At 40.1% G+C, this 23445-nt stretch overlaps 2 gene segments (V, D, J or C); both read left to right on the top strand.

Moving 5' to 3' along the window:
• Nucleotides 1-487: 487 nt before the first annotated feature.
• Nucleotides 488-20765, top strand: LOC115817888 (Ig heavy chain V region 914-like; the record flags this gene model as incomplete). The annotated part of the segment is given in 3 exon segments: nucleotides 488-536; nucleotides 618-828; nucleotides 20675-20765. Coding segments are annotated over 3 exon segments (351 nt in total), but the record flags the coding sequence as incomplete, so codon positions are not given.
• Nucleotides 18623-19108, top strand: LOC115817889 (immunoglobulin heavy variable 3-33-like). The segment is given in 2 exon segments: nucleotides 18623-18691; nucleotides 18839-19108. Coding segments are annotated over 2 exon segments (339 nt in total).
• Nucleotides 20766-23445: the final 2680 nt, after the last annotated feature.

The following is a 23445-nucleotide window of genomic DNA, read 5'->3' as shown; positions in this document are numbered from 1 at the left end:
TATCAAAATATTCATTAAAATTTAGAAATTTCACTTATTATTGAAGAGAAAAAGGAAATAACCACTCTAAAATAGACTTGGACATTCATTTGATTTTATAGATTGTGGGGTACAGCACAATGTCACCAGTGAAATTAGAGTGAAATTTAACATTTCAAATCAGGTGTTGATCGGTTGTCTGTTACTTTCATTGTCTCAGCAGATACAAACTGACTTCAGAGTATGCACAAAAATGCGAAAAGATCCTGATAAATCTTAGCACTGCTATGAGATTACACATTATATAATACAGCTGCTCAGATTTTCACAAGGGTTGTAGAAGTGAACTTGTATAACTGATAAAATCCATGTGACCCCGACTGGTGAAGTAGATGAGAGACACTAATCTAAACAAATTCACTGTCTCACATTTTCATATTTAAACCATGTCTGAGCGTATGTGAGCAGAGAAAGACCAGCTCCAAACACATCTGGCTCCTATTAGACCATGTTCTCCTCCTCTCTGCTACTGCTACTGCTGTTGGCAGCTGTAAACAGTGAGTACTAGTAAATTGATCTGTAATTTAAAAGTGTAGAGGGAGTGTGAATTACATTTGTCTGTGTTTGTGCTCTGACAGGAATTCACTGTGTAGAGCTAACCCAGCCAGGTTCTATGAGTGTGAAGCCTGGTCAGTCCATGACTTTGTCCTGTAAGGTCTCTGGATATTCACTGACTGACAGCGGCTACTGTACTCACTGTATACGACAGCCTGCAGGAAAAGTACTGGAATGGGTTGGAGGTATTTGTGGTAGTGGTGACACATATTACAGTGAAAAACTGAAGAACAGGTTTTACATCTCCAGAGATACCTCCTTCAGTAGGACAAAGCCTTCAGGAGGACAAAGCCTTCAGACTGAGGATACAGCTGAAATATTAAATATGAAATACACCTTTTTAATGTTTTGAGCTACAACTTATACCTATGCTTTTCCATGTTTTCATCTGTTTGTAGACTTAGATGTTTTAATTTGTTTCAAGAACAAGAGAACTCATTCAAGAAAAAAGTACTGGTCATAATTGCTGTAATTTTATCTGTCACTTTCACATTTCAGCCTCCAGAGGGGAGAACCATGTAAACCATTCAACCCTTTATAATCACACACTAGACCTGATAATGTTAATGAGGATGAGGATGGTGATGATGATTTTGCTTTCTTTTTCTTTTTCTTCTTCTTCTTCTTCTTCTTCTTCTTCTTCTTCTTCTTCTTCTTCTTCTTCTCATCATTATTACTGAAACAAACAAACATAGCTGCATCTTGAGAATCTGTTTTTGAATAAAGAGAAAGTAATCACAGATCACAATTCTTCTCATTGTATATTTAAGTCTCTAGAGGGTGAACTATGCAAAGTTATACTCCAATTCAGTCCCTTATGATCACGCATCTCTGTTACATTTCTGTCAAGTTTCATTTAGTTTTGATGTATGAACCTGAATACTCCCTTGCTTCATATGATGTTTTTTTAAATGTAATTTTCTACTCATTTAACTGTTGCATTCTATTAGTTTTTGATGTAGTAGCACAGGCACTGACTGAGTCTGAGCCAGTGGTCATTAAATCTGGTGGATCTCATAAACTGACCTGTACAACTTCAGGCTTCACATTCAGTGTCTATGGTATGGCTTGGATCAGACAGGCTCTTGGGAAAGGTCTGGGATGGACTGCATTCTCAGAGGTTACTAGTTACAGCTTTGTCAACAGCTATTCCCAGGCTGTTAAGGGAAGATTCACCATCTCCACAGATGACTCCAGCAGTAAACTGTATTTACAGATGAACAGTATGAAGACATGTGTGCATTACCATGTCAGAGAGACACAGTGATAGAAAAGAGCCACAAAGCCATACAAAACCACTTACTGTAAAACCACTGTGAACAAAAAAAAAAAAGAACAAAACAAAATGTGATGATGATGATGATGATGATGATGATGATGATCATCATCATCATCATCATCATCATCATCATCATCATCATCATCATCATAATGACATCGCTGGATTAAATTATGAGAAACCATTAACGGACTCTAAACTCTGATCTCTTTAATCCTCTAGAGGACTGACTATGCAAAATTATACACATAAATTATACTCTTCTTCAGTTCTGTATAATTACATGTCTCTTTTCATCTCTGTCTTTTTGTTTCTCTTTTTTTGCAGATGTAATGGGTCAGACACTGACTGAGTCTGAACCAGTGATCATTAAACCTGGTGGATCTCATAAACTGACCTGTACAGCCTCTGGGTTTTACTTTGGTAGCTATGACATGAGTTATATTAAGCAGGCTCCTGGGACTGGAATGGGTGATGCAGTGCTGTACAAAATCAGCAGCAGGGGTCTATCTACAAGAAATGGTCTATATTAGGAGAATTACTTCAGAAAACTCATCACTGAATGTGAATGAGAGACACAGAACAGTGAGCATTTGTTCCATTTCTAGTATCAGTATTAACAAGACAAGACTTGATCAGTCTCTTGCTTTATTGGAAAGAGCAGTGGAGTCTTTTGAGATTAAGAATATGTTAACATTAAACTGTTTAAAAAGCCATTTCTCAGTTGAATTGTTCAAAAACCATCTCTCTCTCTCTCTCTCCTCTCTCTCTCTCTCTCTCTCTCTCTCTCTCACTCTCTCTCTCTCTCTCTCTCTCTCTCTCTCTCTCTCTCTCTCTCTCTCTCTCCCCCTTCTACGATAGCTATTATGATCATTCTAAATGGATGTAAAGCAGATGTATGAGGGTACAACAATTACAGTATACCTCATGTATATCTGTTTTAAACCACGAACTGTTGGGGTCAGAGAATAAATTATGTAAAATAGTTATGCTTCAGTCTTTCAGTCAGACATCTTTAAAGATTTAAGCCTATTGGTAATGGATAGACTGCACAATATTATTCAACATTATTCACGTTCATTAAAAAAAACCCCTCTACAATGGCACCAAACACACAGTGTCTCTTCACTTTGGCCTTCATGAACAGTGAGTAATGCCTTTCACTTGTTTTCCTAATTGACAGGTGTTGACTGTCAGACATTAGGGAATTGACTGCATTGACAGGAACAGCTGATTGTTGCTATGCCATCTACTATTCCCAGTCTGTTAAGGGAAGATTCACCATCTCCACAGATGACTCAAGCAGTAAACTGTATTTACAGATGAACAGACTGAAGAAACTGCTGTGTATTACCTTATAATAGAGTCATAGTAAGAGAGAAGAGTCACAAATCCATACAAAACAACTTCCCCATATATCTCAAACAAAACAGCTTGTGAGGTGCTCTTAAACACTGCAGAAGTAAACAATTAGTAAAAAAAAAGTCAATTTTAAATATGAACTCATCAACAATTTATGTTAAATGAGTTATGAAGGAAAGAACCTCATTGCTTTGATGAGAAAATAACTGACTAAATGCAATACCATTTCCTCCTAAATCTTAGTGGTAGAAACTAGAACTTTCACCCTCCCCACAATACCACCTCTTATCCACAGGGGGGGCGGGGGGGTACTCATTCTCTGTCAACACAGATGAGCTGCTGTTTTTTTCATTGGTAGGTCCTGTAGTTTCACATATCCTATTTATGCCAGTTGACTTATCTCTGCTTATAACTATACTAGTTGAGAACCATACATCAATGCAGATCTGTTGAATTCTTAATCATACTCACTATTTAATTAGATGTAGTCTGAAAGTGAGGATGTTCCTCCAGGCATCTGGAAAGTTCTGAATCAGCTGACCCCAGCTCAGCATAAACAATGTTTCTCTGTTACTGCTGGTGGTCATGGCCCTATCTGAACAGTCAGTGGTTCTGTCTCCAGGTAAAGCCCACAAACTCACCTGAGTCTGCAGTGGATTTAGTGTGAGTAGTGTTTATATGCACTGGATCTGTAAGACTCCTGGGGGGTATTTCAAGAAGCGGGTTTAGTGAAAACTCTGAGTTTGTTAACCCTGAGATGAGGGAAACTCTGGGTTTTCCGTTTCAGAAAGCGAGGTAACTCAAACTCTGGCTCAGTTACCGCAGTAACTGACTCTGTGAACCTAACCTGCTCGCTGGCAGGTTTTCTTCAACAAATCCTGAGTTTCTCCCTAGCTCCTCTCTCCGACTGAACCTGAAGCATTTGTAAAACATGGCGTCTCCTTTCGTCGCTAACCCGATCGGTGTTGAAACCAAATTAATTCGCATAGCCTTATGTCGGGAGAGGTTTTTGAGACCCCAATTAGATGTATTATCATTCCCTGATGACTACGTAATCGAGCGTTACCATTTTTCATCACAATCTATCATTTATCCGAACAACGGCCTACATATTACACACCGTGGACTTCTTGCTCTCAGATCGGAGTAAGTTCTTTGCTCTTCATTTTTATTTCTGCCGACGGGAGTTTCCTTTATCACACTGGCGACGCCGAGTATATTGGGAAAGCAACTGTTTGTAGAGCCGTAAAAAGTGTCCCTTGTACTTAAACGGCTACTGCACATTTTCATAGTGTCAGACCTCTAAGGACCATCAAAGAGGAATTACACAGGATTGCAGGCGACTGATGTAGAATCATTCAGTTAAAGGTAACGATATTTTAAATTATATCCTGTTCATGACATTCTGCTGCGACCTCAGACTGGGATCAATCGTTAGTTTTTATGTTGCAGCGTTTCCCAGTGTCATGGGCTGCATCGATGGCACACAGATCCCTATCACTGCTCCTTCAGTTAATGAAGTTGACTATGTGAATAGGAAGTCTTTCCACAGCATTAATGTGCAGGTACACTGACTATTGTCTTACAATAACAAAGACTATACATCACAATATACTGCAACTAATGTATCTCATTCTCTGCACTGTCAAGATCATACGAGATGCAGTGCACTTTATCACAAATGTTGAAGCCAGTGGCCCAGCTCTGTGCATGATGTACGAATGTATCATTAGTGTACCCTAAGCAACGGATTTGCACATGGTAAGTAAAGCTTTGCACAAATATCATTCCCTTGTCTCCCTCTTTTAACACCCTTAAAATGTATCCACTGTATAATTACAGGAGAGTTTGATGGCCACCTGCTTGGTGACAGAGAGTACCCATGCCAGCCCTCTCTGTTGAGCCCTTACCCTGACCCTGAGCTGGGCCCCCAACAACGTTCCAGTGTGGCCCACTGCAGGACTAGAGCCTGGGTTGAGATGACAATAGGCATGCTCAAAGCCCGGCTCCAGTGTCTGCGTAAACTCAGGGTAACCCCAGAGATGGCGTGTGACATTATTTTGCCATGTGTTGTTCTCCATAATAATATTGCCACAATTAGAGGAGAGCAGCACCCTGCCGCACAAATGAACGATCCTGAGGAAGACAGTCCCATCCACCCTGCAGATGTCCTGGATGGAGGAGCGGTCCGAGAGAATTTGCCAAAAACATTTCACACATTAAGATACCACCACCCCCAGCAGTCAAATAAAGAAAAATCAGTCACATTTTATTTGGTCTTCTTTATTTCCTACAAATGCAACAATTACTATATTTAGATTGTTCCAACAATTAACAATTCACCTGTGACCATGCACCCACCTCTAGCTGAATTTCAAGATAGGCCATTTAATCTGCCACTGCAAGTGCATCATTTCTCAATCAGTTTTAGCCATTTTCCTCCTTAATTCATAACTGAGAAAACATAAGGATGACATTAAATTCTACAGATCTACATGCAGAATTAACCTAGCATTTATTGAACATCTCACTGTGTCAGTCTGTGCTGTGGAGGTTGATGGACTCTCCTCCTGGTGATGCCCAGTCATGCTCTGTTAAAAAGGATAAGAACGTGTCATCCCTTCAATGTGCATTTTAAACTCAAAATTCCACACAAGAATGTAAAAACATTTTAATAGGGAGAGAAATATCAGTAGCTACCATACATAATATTAATGTAAACCACAGTAGGCCTTTCTGAATCCCTCTGAGACAGCAGACAACATGTCTTCATCATCATCCTGTGATGAAGAGCTTTCTGATTCAGTATACTTTAAACTACTATAATTGGCAAAATCTCTGGGAGTATTTACAGCCCAAATGTTAATCTGCTAAGCAGGATATTAGGTGAGAGGACATTTGTGTGTCTTAAAACAGCATTCTGTTGGGGGTTAAAGCAACTCCAAGTTGAAATAGCCACTGAATGACATTTACTTTGTTTAATATGTCAAATATGATTAAAACCAAAATGAGGTACAATCATGAGCCTATAGGCCTAAGCAAAATGTGTCTTACCTGTTTGAACTATGTTTTTATATTTCATTTTCAGCGGCTACCAAGTGCGCTTTGTGCCCGTAGGATTGCTCCTAAAGGAAAATAGAATTTTATTCACTTACATTCCACCACTTCCACCTGTAATATTAAAAGAAAGTGTGCTTACATGTTAAATGAATAGACTTCTGCATTCAAACCTACGCATTGACTAGGGCAGCAATTCTCTCCCACGCTGATTATCTCGCCTTTGCCGATGCAGGTGGGAACCGAACCAAACACCTTTTTGTTGTGAGGCGACAGCGCTACCCGCTGCGTCACCGTGAAAAACCAGAGATTCCCTCACCTACTACAGAAACACTGGATTTTCTGATGCACAGACAACTGCAAAGGAGATGTGCGAGGAGATGAACGTGGAGGCTGTACACAAACAAAAGGAGTTGAGAACCACAAAAAGGCACTTTGGTTATGAGGCTCCAGATGTGCCTATTGGTCATGCACTTCAAAAAATGGAAACCACGTTTTTTAATGTGGTAGTGGATACAGCCCTCTCTTCACTTGATGAGAGATTTCAGAAGCTGGGAGAGGTGAGTGACAAATTTGGAGTGCTGCTCAACTTCCCCAACATGTCAAAAGAAGAGGTGCTAGAGCACTGTCAAACTCTGAGCACTGCTTTAACCCATGATGGACAGACAGATATTGATGGCAGGGAACTTGTTGTGGAAATGCAAAATTTTCCACATTTGCCATCAAAAAACTTGACAAACATGGAACTCTTGACCTTCTTGCATGAGAAGAAGCTGACAGAAATTTACCCCAACATGTGGGTAGTTCTGAGAATCTCTGCCACTCTCCCTGTTACAGTGGCTGCTGCTGAAAGGAGCTTCTCTAAGCTCAAACTCATTCAAACATACCTGAGATCTACTATGGTGCAAGAACGTCTCAGTGGACTTCCCATCATTAGTATAAATCATGTGGTCTCACAACAGCTGTCTTACGATGATGTCATAGATGACTTTGCTGCAAGAAAGGCAAGGCGAGTCAGGCTGTAGAACAATGCTACATTATGCATATTGCACTGAGGTTTCTGTAATATAGTTTTTTGTGTGCGATACTCTTATTTAAATTATATTTATAAATCTTTTTACGTCTGCACTGGTTTCTTTATTATCTAATTTTGTGGAATACCTTATTTATACTGTATTTATAATTTATTTATGTCGCTTGTTTGATTGTTTGTTTATAAAATAAAGAAAATCTCAAAGACATAAAATTGTGCAGGTTCTGCGTGAGTATGAGCACAATGATTGGTGGTGGAATTAGCTGCGGTGCAAGGGGCACCAGCTAAAATCTTGCGTGGGGCACCAAAGTGGTCAGGGCCGGCTCTAACCTCGGGGGTCTAGGTGAAGGGAACAGAAGAGGAGGTGAGCTGAGTGAGAGGGGCTGCTATCTGAATGAAGTCTCTGATGAAGCGATGGTAAAAGTTGGTGGAACCAAGAAACTGTTGAAGCTGTTTGAGAGAGGCTGGTCTTGGCCACTCTGCCACTGCCCGGATTTTCTCAGGATCGGTTTTCACCTGCCTGCTTGCAGTGATGTACCCCAGGAAGCTTACTGAGCTGACATAAAACCTGCATTTCTCGGCATTTACAATCTGTTTTCCAGTAGTCTGTGCAGCACTTGACAGACATGGAGGAGACTGCGGGAAAAAATGAGGATGTCATCCAGGTAAACAAAGACAAAATGGTTGAGGACATCTCGGAGGACGTCATTTACCACAGCTTGGAAGTGCATAACCAGATATTCTAAGTGACCAAGAGGGGTGTTGAAGACTGTTTTCCACTCATCTCCCACCTGTATTCTGACCAGGTGGTAGGCATTTCTCAGATCCAGTTTAAAAAACACTGTGGTTTCATGAAGGAGCTCAAATGCCAAGTTGAATAGGGGGAAAGGGTACTTGTTTATAACATTTATGTTATTTAAACCATGATAATCAATGCTTGGATGTGGAGAGTGGTCTTTCTTGGAGACAAAGAAGAAACTTGCGCCAACTGGGGAGAATGGGCGAGACAGGTGATACAGTCGACTGGTAGGTAATGGAGCCCCAGGAAGTAAATCTATAGCACTGTCATAAGGCCGATGTAGAGGCAGAGAAAGAGCTTGTTCCTTATTGAATACTTCTCCTAGATCATGATGGTAAATTGGAACACAGGGTAAGTCAGGGGTTCAGATGTAGTTGATGGAACAGTGACCTCTGCAATAGAGAGAGCAGACTGTAGGCATGTGGAATGACAGAAAGGATTTCAACTAACAATTTTTCTGGTGTACCAGTCGAGATGGGGACTGTGACAAATTATTCAACACAGATCAAGACAGAGCTGAATCTGCTCACGATGGTTACAAGAAAAATAGGGAGCAGGGGTTGAGTGCAGTATGTAACATGGGCTAGGAGACGTCCATCCAAAGTACTGGCATCCAGAGGGTGAGTAAGCAGCTCGACATGTATGCCAGCCCGGGAGGCCAGGTTTGAATCCAAAAAATTTGAATCTGCTCCAGAATCCCCTAATGCAAGTAGCGGCAAAGACTGTTGGTTCTGACACAAGGTGGCTTGAAATTGCATCCTAAGTCAGGGGACAAGAGAGAACCCCGCTGTGACTGGTGAGCCTCCTATTTTGGCTGAAGGGAACAGGTGGCAAGGAAATGGCCAGTCTGACTACAGTAAAGGCACTCACCCACCCTCATCCCCCAAAGACATTCAGCAGGAGAAAGGCGAGCCTGGCCCAACTGTATGGGTTCTCCTCACAAGGAGGCTGGAGTGGCAGAGAAGGAAGCTGCTTGCGGTGGTGAGGAAGGGTCAGGGCTTGTTCTCACAAAGGAAGATGAAGATGGTAAATGGTTGTTTTTTTTCTCTACGGTGCTCACAAAGGCGATTATCCAATTGAATAGCAAGGGAAATTAAGGAATCAAGGCTGGTGGTTTTGTCTCAAGTGGCTAACTCATCCTTCACCTGGTTGCTAAGCCCATTTAAAAGTACCCCCTTGAGTGACTCATCTTTCCAACCCAAATCCGCAGCCAAGGTTCGGAACTGCAGGAGCCCTGGCGGAGAGTGAGTAAGCACTTGGCAGCATCCTTGCCCCAGACAAGATGATCAAAAACTGTTTTCATTTCTGCAACGAAACTGGAAAAATCTTCCCATACAGCATTTAGCATTTACAGTATTTAGTAGCAACTATGAAACTAACATTTAATTTATGCATAATTACAACTTGTTACCATTATTTTACCATTTTACTACTGACTTGTAATCTTGTTAATTACTGATATATTTAGTAACAACTAGGAAACTAACACTTAATTTATGGATAATTACAATTTGTTACCATTATTTTATTACTGACTTGTTACCCCTGAAATGATTGACTTTTTATTTAGTAACAATTAGGAAATTACCATTTAATCTATGGATAAGTACAACTTATTACCATAGCATTACCACATCATTACTGTATAGTTACTGATCTATAAAGTAATCTGCTACCAAACTTATTTATCTACGTTCCATCCCACCCAGTACAGTTTGTGAGGGGACGTTGTCTGGTGATTCCACCACCATGCGACAGAAAGTCACAAACTGGACTTTGTGTGTGGATGGTTCCTTGATGGTGGAATGAGTCACTCGATTCCATTTGCAATTTTCAAGAAGTCCTTAAAGGCCCTTTTTCTCAAAACCCTTACCTCCACAGCCACAAACTAACCCACCTTTCTATACCCGATCTCTGCCTACAGTCTTGAAGGCTCAAATCTTCCACTGTGCCATTCATCATTCCAGGATGCATATTTCATGGCACTCCCCTGCTATTACTATGAATCTAGGCTGATGCTTGTACTGTCCTGTGTGCACTGATCAGAGCCAGCCCTGGCCAATTTGGTGCCCTAGGCAAGATTTTAGCTGGTGCCCCTTGCATCGCAGCCAATTCCACCACCAATCATTGTGTTCATACATTCACACAGAAACTGCTAAGCCACATTTTAGCCTATAGCATTCTAAACACAAACAGCATGAGTAATTACACCTGGCATTCATGCACAAACTAATCATTCATTGAGCAATGCTCTCACATGATGCATACTGTTTGCTATACATGTAAGTCCAATCAATAATGAAATGCAAAGGTTTACAACTATTAATTACAAAAGGGTATGGAAAAGGAAAAGCATTTTAATTGACTATAACAAGCAAGGCTAATGTTGGCTATCTAAACTAAGATGTAAATAAAAATGTATATCTGGTTTCTTGTGGCAGACAGTGGATGGTTCATGCAGCACACTTAAAAGAAAAAGTGTATTTCTCCAAATTATGTTGTATTGTATTTCTCCAAATTATGTTCAAGGTTATTCCCCAAACATCTGAATAGTCTTTCCAACTTTCCCTAATGAATTTAAGGTGGGAGTAACTGATGCTAACTCTAGCTATTCATTAAATTACTGAACGTTATTATTGTCCAAAGTAAGCTGGTAACACTCTGCTCTAATGGTAACTACAGTAATATGCAATAGATAATAGGGATGTGCAGAGAGCCCAGTATTTGTATTTGTTGAGGCAGCAAAATTATTTGTGTTCATAGAAAGTGGAAATAGGTATAGCAATCCTGTTTTTGTTTTTATTACACTTCTCATTTTAGGGTATTAAAGTGTTAATATAACTGTTCTTCAACAATCTATAAGAATAATTATGACCAGTTAAATGCAATGCTGGTTTACAGTTTTCATAAAACCAGCATTGAACATGTATATGTCTCAGCCTGTGAGACCTGGGGTACAGAATATGGACCCAGAAGCAGACTCTTGAGAGAATGTATTAAAAAGGTGATTTTAATGATCAAAAAATGTCAGCAAAGACAGAAAACAGCAGGAAGTGTTAGCAGTAATTCGTGAACAGGCAAAAATGGGGATCAGGCAAAAACCTGGTTTGAGTCCAGGCAGAGTTAAAAAACTAGAGGTCAGTCCAATACAAGGCAGAGGTACAGAGGAGGGCAAAGCAGTAATCAAAAGTGAGCAGGCACAGGTCACAGATGAAGAGGGCAGAAACAGTCCAGGCAATTACAAAAAACCAAAAGGGCAAGACAAGAGCAAAATCCAGGAACAGGCAGAAGTCAAAAACATGAGCAAGAGTCAGAAAACATACATGAAAATCGCGAGAATAGATAAACTATTCTTTCATCACATTAACGCTGTCTTTGTCCCATTTTTCCTCCTCTTCTCTTCTTCTTTTTCATCCCTGAGCACCAGAGGGCTTGGGTCTATTTGACATGATATACTGTATTTGAATTCAGAGGCGCAAAAAGGAGGTGTGCAACATATGCAGCACATAGTGGCGGTACACGAAGGGGGGCACCAAAACAATGGTGAAAAATATGCATACTGGTGTACAAGTCATGAAGATGTGTCTCTGTAGATAATTGTCTTTGTTCTGTCATTTAAATCAAGTGCATGCTGTATTATAGACATATTTTTACAGCCAGGTCTACACCGATCACACGGACAAGACATCGATGATGAGAGTTAAGAAGTTGTCATAAAAGATTCTAGAGCAGGAGGCTTTGCGATACTCTGTTATCTAAGTTGTCAACTTGTTATGGCCTAGAGAAAATAGTATTGATAAAAAATAGTGAAAGTAAAAAAGTATGAATTTTTTTTTCTTCTCTTTTTTTCCCCTCATTTGGGGCACCCCTATGGATGGATGGCTCCCCTAGCATTTGCCTATACTGCCTATGCGATGGGCCAGCTCTGGCACTGATTTTTTGTGGTGCAGATTTCTTTCTCTATGTCTAATGCTACCTAGCTCTGAATTGTGGTACTTGTCTTCAGAGGTACTCAATAGTTTATATTATGGGGGGTTTTGAACTACTTTTAGTGCACTCTCTTATTTCCCCTCAACATTCTTGTATTTGTATCTGATGTAATACTGGACTTAGTGGTGGCACGGTACCATTTTACAATAGGACTACTCATATAAATGGTTTGTGAATTGTTTATAATTAGTTTATTAATTAGGTTGTGAACACTTTATAAACCATTAATAAGCTGTCATAACACATTAGATAAAAAGCACAACAGTGACGTGTTGCTTGCCAAATAGTGATCCCACATTTTTCTGTACTGTTTGGCCTCTAAACTCTTTAGTTAGCTTACTATTTCTTCTCTATCAGCCAGCATTTATACCTGTCAGCTTCATCAGATATTTGTTAATAAGTTACTAGGTGTTGATGTGACCTATGCTATCATATTTAAGCGGTATATTGTGATGTGCGTTGGGGGGTAGATTGGCGGAGCTTCCAAGCATGCCTTGGGGTGATGGACGATTGTTTAGTGCCAGTTCCTTTTTGTTCACTTTGTTTCCCATTGTGGCTAATATGTGTATGTGTGTATGTGTATTATTCATCATGTAGACTTTGTGTTGTATCAAACACGGTGTTCGTTATGGACAATCCATGACTCGCACAGAAGTCCAACAACAAAGCACCACTCGGGTTCAGATCGGGTAGGCCGTTCCTCCCAATCACTCCTCTCCAAGTCTCTCCATCATTGCCAACGTGAGCATTGTCTCCCAGTAGAACTAAAGAGTCCTCAAATGGTGTCTTCGCTATGACACTTTCCAGTGTATCTAGGAAGGCTGGGTACTCTGAGCTGCCATTCGCCGCGTACACCATCACGACAGTCAGAGATTTCCCCCCTGCAACCTGAAGGCGCAGTGAGGCGACCCAACACAGCAGCGTGGGAGTCTGGTCCCAGAGCCAAGGCTGTGTGTAGAAGTGAGCCCAACTATATCTAGTTGGTAACGCTCCACCTTCCGCACAAGTTCTGGCTCCTTCCCCCCCAGAGAGGTGACATTCCACGTACCAAAAGTCAGTTTCTGTACCATAAGACGAGTCCGCCGGGGCCCTCGACCCATCCTGCCACCCGTGCGGCATCGCACTCGGCCCCTATTTCTCCCCTCGCGAGTGGTGGGCCCACGAGAGACGTCTATGTCACAAACACAAATATAATGTACACCTAAGTTGACAACAACCTCAAATGAGTTTGACTATTTAATGAAAGGTAACAATTAAGCAAAACGAACAGTAATGATTGAGCAAAGCCTCAGCATTAGCCACTGAAATTTAGGCTATTACGAAACATCTGTAACCTGTAACATCTGTAACAGCCTTGTAAAAAATTAGCATATACGCTACATGTAACACTTTATTTTCTTCCTTTTTTCATTGCGGAAAGGTCCTCTGCTGCCGATTTGAAATAAAACGTGCCCAGTGTGTCTTTGCAGCTTGCAATGCGCATAAGCCATGACTTTGCAGCATCATCTTAATTGTATGAGCGTTATTACCGGACATATATATATGTATATAGAGAGAGAGACAGAGAGAGAGAGAGAGAGAGAGAGAGAGAGAGACTGTTAATGTTTGAATGTATTCAACCTTTTCTCCATTTCAGTTGATTAAAATGGGCAACCTAGTTCCTGAGGGATCTGGTCTGCACTCTATGACATTGACTTTTCCAGGAAGAGCCCACAACCTCACCTGGGCCTGCAGTGGCTTTAACATTCACTGGATCCATCAGGCTCTTGGAAAAGGACTGGGATACTGAGGGCAGCAAGTGAACACAGAGGGAGAATGTTACTTCCTTGTTATTCCTCCATTTGACCTGAAGACAATTTACAGACTAGTATTATATCATAACCTATTACAAAAGCTTTTCAAGTCCGCATAGTTTATTCAGTACAATTAAAAAACATAAAAACATACAGAATGGTGATAAAATGCCTTATAGATAGTCAACACACTTGAAAAAACAGGGTGACATCTTAGATTCAGTGTTTCCAGTGATGCTTATTGCCAGTGATAAGTTGTTCAAAGGCAGTATCTCATCTTGGATGAGTCAGAGTGTTTCCAGAGAAATGACAGAGGAGAGTTTCTGAATATATGTGTACATTTACTTTTAAACTGATTTCTGTGGAAGCAATGACTCTCACAGAGCTCCTTCTATTTACTGTGTGATTAATACTCTTTTATACTGTGTGTTCTCTAAGCACTGCATATTATGTCAAATGATGAGCGTATTACTGTGTGTATCATGGTGCCAGAGTGTCACACTGAGAGAGACGTGTCACAAAGACAGTCAAAACACTTCCTCATCCCTTGATCATGTGAAATAAACTATCAAAGTGTTATGAATCATACAATCACACTGTATATGTGGCACATCTACATATTATAATCACCATTTTATTGTTCACAGACATAGCATCATGACAGATATAATATTTACATAGGGGGTGGGTGATATGACAGTTGTTGCCTGCGGCGCACTGTTTGTGCATTTGTTGTTTGCGTCTTGTTTCCCTCCCTGTGTTTCGCCTCTCTCTCTCTCTCTCTCTCTCTCTCGGAATAGGTATCCAGCTGTGGCGCGAACCAGATGCCAGTCTCTGTCTGGCCTGCGGTTGTGTCCAGCCTCCTTGTTCCGGCTAGCCAACCAGGGATGGAGTGCCCCTCTTCGCATGGCCAACCATGAACAGAGTGCCAGAATTTAAAGACCCCAATTCGCAGTCATTCAGATTTCGATCTCGTTGTTTGACTTCATGTGCTTTCGGTGTATTTACTGTTTAACAAACTTGCCAAGGGATATTTGAGAAAGCGGGTTTAGTAAAAATTCAGAGTTAGTTAACTAAGAACAAGTGGTAAACCTCCTAATGGAAGAACCCTGTGGCTTTGTTTTGCTAGGAGAACGAAGCTATAGGGCTCTTCTATTAGGAGGTTTACTACTCACTCTGCATTAACTAACTCTGAGTTTTCACTAAACATGCTTTTTGGAATACCCCACGTTCTGTGCTTGATTTTGTATTTTCGTTACTGACTTCGTTTTGTATTGTGACTCGACTCAGGTGTTTTGGTTATTGCAGGGAGGAGGATAGGTAAGGTGGGGGATCCCCACACTAGTGTTTCACTGTGCATAGGGATAGGTTAGAGGTGGGTGCCACTTGTGTATTTTTGTTATTAGACAGTCAGTGTAGTTAGGTTTTCTTTGGCTCTGCCACCTTTTTGTTTTGTAGATAAGTGTATTATTGGTGTGGGTATTTAGGGTGGTTTTCTTTTGCTTGTTTCTTTCCACTGGCACCGTCTGTTGTTCTCTCCTCCTTTCGTGTGTTTTTTTGTGTGTGTTTTTAAACAGCTGTAGGTGCTGTTTTGTAGGAATGCAGTAGCAGGAAGTAAGCAGTGACCAGAGATATTAATTCGATTCTTGCGTGCCCGGTTTGGCGATTGTCGGTGGAGCTCGTGGTCAGCTGGATGGATGGCCTCGCATGGTCAGCGTGTCACTGAGTCTATGGTCCATCGCAGTAGGTGCATAGCGTTCCATTAGAACATCTTGCTTTTGGTTTTAAGTAATGATTATTGACTGTTCTTTGTTTTATTTTAAGGTCGTACTTTAAAGTGTCGCGCTTTAATACCTCACTGATCTGGGTGCAGTGGTTTGTAGTGAGTCACAAGGTATAGTATTTGATCGTGTGTGGTAGTGTGGTAAGTTGGTTGCTTTTTTTTTTTCTCTCTCTATCTTTCACCCTCACTCATCACTCCCCCACTGTGTCCTAGTGTGCTGCCTGGTCTGTCTGTCTCCTTGTTCTTTCCATGCTTGATTTTTTTTTTTTTTTTTTAAATAAAGGTATTTTATTGTGAATGATAATAATACATTTCTACTGTATTTAATAAATCTATTTTGTTCAACTGACCATCTTGACTGCTGGGTTTCAACTGGACTCTGGACTTTCTGACTAACAGATCCTAGTCTGGTAAGTTAGATTACCTCTCTTCCTCCACTCTCACCCTGAACCCCGGCGTGCCACAAGCCTGTGTGCTGAGCCCTCTCCTGTACTTCCTCTTCACCTACGACTGTGTCCCTGTCCATGACGATACCACGTGGTAGGCCTGATCAGAGAGGTCGATAAGAAGGCCTACAGGGACGAGGTTGGGCACCTGGCCATGTGGTGCGCTGACAACAACCTGGCCCTTAACACTCAGAAGACCAAGGAGTTCATTGTGGACTTCAGGCGTGCTAGGAGCAAAGCATATGCCCCCTTCTACATCAATGGAGCTGTAGTGGAGCGTGTACCTAGCTTCAAACTCCTTGGCGTCCACATCTCTGACAATCTCACCTGGTCCCTGAACTCCTCCATCCTCATCAAAAAGGCGCAACAGCACCTTTACCTCCTGTGGAGCCTTAAGAAAGCTCATCTGTGTTCCAGGAGACCGTTGGGCCTTTACCGCTGCACCATTGAAAGCATACTCACCAACTGCATCTCAGTGTGGTATGGCAGTTGCTCTGCAGCAGACCATAAAGCACTCCAGCGAGAGGTGAAAATTGCCCAACGGATCACCGGCACCGAACTGCCCACCACTGAGAACATTTACATTAAACGCTGCCTGGGCAAGGTGAAAAGCATCATCAAGGATGCATCCCCCCCTAGCGTTAGAAGAGCCTCCGCTCCCGCACCAGCCCACTCAGGAAGAGCTTCTTTCATGAGGCTGTGACCCTGCTGAACTCCATACCACAGCACTAAGCTTCGTTATTACTGCACCGTCTCAGTACTTTTAAATTTTCACTGACTTTTTTGCTGTGGCTGAACCTCTCATGTTGTTCAGATTACTCTATTTATACTGTACATACAACGTACTGTAAATATTGTCTATTATGTACATACAACCCATACATATACACTCCCCTTTCCTACTCTGTCAGCTTCATGTCAATGTATGACATAATTTAACACACACACACACACACACACACACACACACACATGTATATATATATATATATATATATATATATATATATATATATATATATATATATATAAATCTGTATATATTGCTCACCACTGGCTATAATGCTGTACATACTGTAAGGTATAGCATCACTTATGCTGTAGTACTCACTTATACCTGTACTTATCTGTAAATAATACTATGCTTTTGCACTTCTGGTTAAATGCTACTGCATTTCATTGGCTTTGTATCTGTACTCTGTTGAATCTAATCTAATCTAATTTAACCATGAAACCCATATTTGAGAGTCTAGTTTGACCCGTTACTGGGTTACACTCACCATCACACCATCCCAAACCAGCACTGGTGGTGGCTTTCCTTTATGTTTTGTCCCTAAATCATACCCCTAGACACCATATCACACCGGGGACACAGTGTTATATTGCGACTGGTTTTAATTGTATCCACGACACGTTTTTCAGCAATATCAACAGCATCATGAGACAGAGCTACTCTACATTGTAGTATTATAATAGCAGCCATGACAACTTTAAAGCACATACTCTTCCCAAATGTACTTTTACACTGGAACTCTTGCTATTGCTTAGGATGACTTAAGAGAACACCAACACGTTCTGTCTCACACCAATACATCAAATGAGTAAATGAAATGATTTTTTCTTTTTTTAATTCAGTTGACTTTCATGTTATCTTTGTTTTTAGACATAGCAGGTCAGACACTGAGTCTGAACCAGTCATCATTAAAGCTGGTGGATCTCATAAACTAACTTTACTTCAGGCTTCACATTCAGTAACTATGGTATGGCTTGGATCAGACAAGCCCCTGGGAAAGATCTGGAATGGATTGGGTTCCCAGAGACAGCAAGTTATAGTTTTGCCAACAGCTATTCCTAGTCTGTAAAGGGAAGATTCACCATCTCCAGATATTACTCCAGTAGTAAACTGTATTTACAGATAAACGATGTGAAGAGTGAAGACACTCAAAGTGAGCGACAAGGACATCATGACTGTACAAAAAAAGAAACACTTCCCTATACATCTCAGCGAAAACTGCTTGTGTTGTGCTCTTAAACAAAACAGGAGTAAAAAGTAGATCTCGGTTTTAGATATGATCTTATGAGGAAATAACGTGAAAGACACATATGGACATCACAGTATTGTATTGTTGTCATTAAGAAAGCAAACAATGCACATCTCTGTCTACTAAAGTTGAATGGCTGAAGAAGACTAAATGAATCAGGGGAAAAATTCACTTTACCCACAGTACCCCTTCTTATACACAAGGGGGCACTTGTTGTCCATCAAATAGACCCAGATGAGATTCTGATACTTTCATTGATAGATCCTGTGGTTTCACATATCCAGTTTATACCAGTTCACTGAACTCTGCTTATAACTATACTAGTTGACACCCATATGTCAATGCAAATCTACTGAGTTCTTCATTATGTTCACTATTTAAACAGCAATGATCTGAAAGTTCTTCTCCAGAGCAGCTCTCACTAACTCAGCATCAGCATAAACAATGTTCCCTTTTTCTCTGCTGTCACAGCTGCTGATGTTGGCAGCCATGTCCTGTGAGTTTTTGGTTTTGGTGAAAGAGTTTTAAGAAATTCAGAAATGATCATAGTGTTGCACTTCTCTATGGAGAAGAAAAATGAAACGAATCTGACAACATGAGAATAATCACAGTTTTGTTATTATTTGAATGAATTGTCTCTGTGTTCCTACACGTGTCCAGTGTCAGGTTGTTCTCACACAGTCAGTGGTTGTGTCTCCAGGTGGAGCCCACAAACTCACCTGTGCCTGCAGTGGATTTAGTGTGAGTGGCATTAAAATGCAGTGGGTACGTCAGGCTCCTGGAAAAAGACTTGAATGGATCGTGTACTATTATTCTGATTCTGACAAGAGCACAGCCCAGGCATTGCAGGGCCGGTTCACAGCATCCAAGGACAGCTCTAATTTCTACCTTCATATGAACCAACTGAAGACGGAAGACACAGCAGTTTAATACTGTGCCAGAGAATCACTGTGATTAAACTCATACAACCAGCTGTAAGAAAACTCAAAGGGGGAAGGATGTGGGAGGAGAGTTATAATTATGATACTGTAAACCATGAATTAATTTTGCATCAATTCACTGAATTCAACCCAAAAACCATATAAAAATCCTTATGTCTAATGAGATGTCAAATGTAATATTCTTCATTTCCATTGCTAATCAATACTTCATGAATTTATCATGCACCAACATCATACTCTTGATGATCTGAAATGGAACACTTTCAGTGATGTCATCTTATATGATCATGTTCCATGTTTCCTGTGTGTAATATGAAAAACAGAGCATACTGAGTTGTAGCCCATAATATATGATTCAGTCATTTTACAAAATCACAAAATTAAACATTAAAGTAACCATGTGACTAAATCTCATCAGAGAAGATCTCTGATAGAGGACAAAAGAAAAGAAACGACAAAACGGTCAGAGATGAATGAAAAAAGACAGGATTTGTATGCCCCCACACATTATGAAGGACAAAACTCTTAGGGCAGTGGTTATGAAACAGATTGATCATTCTGAAAAAAAATGAGACACAATGAAAATAGTTTTTCTTTTTCTTTGGTTTTTATCTTGCGGTAAAAATATATCATAAATAACAAAAATGGAACAAACACCTCTATTAAATACTTTATAGCTCAAACTTATAGTTATGCCATATTCACATATGTTTTTATACTCCAAATAACACTTACTTTTCTACCTCTGCTTATATAAGAACTGGCTATTTTTTGTTTCATTTTGTTTTGAGTGCAGGTGAGCTCATGAAAGAAACAACAAATACTGGTCATAATTGCTGTCACTGTCACTTTTAAACCTCTAGAGGTAAAACCACTCTACCCAATATAATCACATACTGAATCTGTTCACCCATGAAGATTATTTTTCTTCTTTTTATTCTTCATAGTAAAATACATGTAACAAGCATAGCTGAGTTTTGATCATCTAGCCTTGAATAAAGAGAAGTCTTCACAGATTCCAAACTCTGATCACAGTGTTTCTCACTGTATTTATTTAAGTCTCTAGAGGGTGAACTATGCAAATACTCCACTTCAGTCCTTTATAATCTCATGTCTCTTTTCACCTCTGGCCGTGTGTACAGTATTTTCAGAAGCAGCTCCTGTCAGCTCAGCTATGGAATCAAGAGATCTTTTGTTTTTGATCATCATGTTGATGTTTGAACAATGTAAGACATTTCTAAACATTTATTTGCATTTTGATGTGTGAATGTAAATATTTTCCACTTAAACATGATGTCCTTAAATTTAAATTTTTACTTATTTTATTGTATTCTCTTTGTTTTACAGATGTAACGGGTCAGACACTGACTGAGTCTGAACCAGTGATCATTAAACCTGGTGGATCTCATAAACTGACCTGTACAGCCTCCGGTTTTAATTTTGGTAGCTACTACATGACTTGGATCAGACAGGCTCCTGGAAAAGGATTGGAATGGGTGTCATATATTAGCAATACTGGTGGTAGCACATATTACTCCAGTGCTGTTCAGGGAAGGTTCACCATCTCCAGAGACAACAGTAAGAATCAGCTCTATCTACAGATGAACAGTCTGAAGACTGAAGACACAGCTGTGTATTACTGTGCCAGAGACTCACAGTGAGAGAAAATGAGGCAGTGCTGAACAAAAACCTGATGGAGTCACTTCCAGGAGTTTATCTGCAGATAAATATGAAGAGTCTAACTTAAGGGGCAAAAAACTTCTGTGAAATGTAAAGAAAGACAGAGAACTCTCAAACGCTTATTTTAAAAAGCTGGTCAATTGTTTTATTTTTATTTATTTATTTATTTATTCATTTTTATTTATTTATTTTTTAATGTGGTAAATTGTTCTGACACATACATTTTGGACATGAAAAATTGAAAAGCTGCCTACAAATTAAAAACCCACATCAACACAGCTTACAAGCTTACAAGAGGTGTTCTGTGAATTTATGGATTATTTGATTTTCCAAAGTACTATAAGTTTAACTTCAAGTATGATTTGAAAGTCTTCTTCAATATGCATAAAAACTGAGTGAGACTGAATGCATGTGCAGCTCACTAGATTTACTGAAATATGATCTAAACAAGGTTACAGGGACAGGTAAATGGAACAGGAAAACGACAGAATACTGGACATGCCGACAGACAAGCATATTTACAAAGTTTCCCATGGGAGTAGGCTTAGACTAGACCAAACTACTTTACTTCTCAGCATTACAGCATATCTCAATATTTCTAAACATTTCATAAACATTTTAAGCATGGTGGCGCAGTGGGTAGCGCTGTCACCTCACTGCAGGAAGGCACCGGGTTCAATTCCCAGCCAGGGTGTAAAGGTTAGAGAGCTGGGCTTGTGACCGGAGGGTTGCTGGTTTGATTCCTAGGACCTAGGACCAACATCCATGGCTGTGTGCCCTTGAGCAAGGCACTTAACCCTAATGCTCCCTGGGTGCATAGAATGCTGCCCACTGCTCCTGTGTCTGGTGTGTGTGTTCACTACTGGTCTGTTGGATGGGTTAAATGCACTGTGAACACTGTTCAGAGTGTGTGATCATGGAAATTTACATTACATTATAAGACTCCACACAGAAGCACCTAAAGGACAGTATAATTTATACAATCTGGAAATCAGATAAATCATGAGAAGACAGGTAAAAGATGGCAGAAAGGGAACAGAAACAGGTACAATGGATGACTGAAAAATAGAAACAACTGAAACAGAATAAGCAAAGTGACCCGCAGGGAGGTTGAAGTGAGAACCTGAATGGTTTCAATATGACCAACGCTGTAAGAAATGCTAGTATCTTAATTGAACTGTGGACTGTTCTGAATCCTTGTGATTGACATTGACACAGCAGACCCTCCCCATGCTCCCCCCAGAATTCCCTCTTTTTTTTTTTTCTTTTTTTTTTACCAGCATAAACGATAGGGGAAGGTTGTTCACTGTTCTTTGCAACATGCAACTAGTTTCAAGGACTATGTTTAATAGTCACGAATGTCAGATAGTCAGGCGACAAGCTTGTTTATGTGCGTGCAGCTACGAATGAATATGTTTTTTCACTGATACAATGTTTACTGCGGAGAGCATCAGTTATATGAGTGTACTTGCTAGCACAGGCTTAAGTTCACGCGACACATTAAGTCTGACTGTTATAATCTTGCATTACGGTACTCAATTATTGTGTGTAATATGATTATTTCGCAATATAAATATATTGTTTGTGGTGTACAGTACAAACCACTAGTTAGCCACTGGTCTTGAACGATATTAGTTTGTGCATACGCATAGTAAGTCTATATGTAACAGAGTTAGAAAATAAAGCAATTAGTTATTATTGATTAGTTATGTGAATTTCATAAAATTAAGCATTATCTATAAAGAAATGGTGTTTAAGACCCCCCTAGTAGCGTGTGATGTGCTGCAGATCGTTTCATTTTGGTCCCTCCGTGTTGCTGTCCCCCAGTGGAAGGAGAAATTTATGCTGTGGTTACGCTCAAGAATTTTCGTTTTGTCATACTTTAAGAATTACATCAAAAATAACGTGTTTTAAGTTCAAAACTAACATGCATTGTGACTGTCATATATATTAACAAATATATTGATGATGAACATAACATTTTGGTCGGTAGTTATGGTAAGTTTATGGGCATTTTTCATTTTACCATAATGTGTAGTGAAGTGGCACCAATTTCTGTTTTGTGTGTTCATTTTGCTAGTAGAATGCGAATGATGTCGTCTCTGTTTTATGTCTTTTTACCCAGTGTGTATTGTGGATCTGCAGTCATCACACATTTCTTTTGGAAGAACAGTAGGATTTTTATTTGACTTCCAGAATAAAAACAGATAGAAGCAGTCCCATGTCCATCACAATTCTTGAGATCTGTTACATATACACGGGAAGGACATCGTAGTATAATGTAAGCAAACCGTAGTATTACCCACATTGTATCCCTCCCACTAGTCGAAAATGATTACAGTCATCTGGTAGAACAGATTTCTGACAACAGGCAATGCATACTACTTGTGTTATTAGATATGTAATATGATTCATCCCTTCTGCCTTGTAATTTACTTATATAAATGTTATGTTCTGTGTTGTTTTATTGCAGACCACACTTATTAAACAACTTGTTATTGGAGACCTGACTGATCATTTGCAACCCCTCAACTAAGTACAGTCTGTGACATTCACTTGTTCTGATCGGACTACTTGCAGCGATTCGATATATCCATAACCATCAACTATAAATCGTCCCCATTCTTGCAAACGCCATAACTCAAA

The sequence above is a fragment of the Chanos chanos genome, chromosome 8 (assembly GCF_902362185.1).
Source record: "Chanos chanos chromosome 8, fChaCha1.1, whole genome shotgun sequence".
Lineage (NCBI taxonomy): Eukaryota > Metazoa > Chordata > Actinopteri > Gonorynchiformes > Chanidae > Chanos > Chanos chanos.
This window is presented reverse-complemented; position numbering and strand designations above follow the sequence as displayed.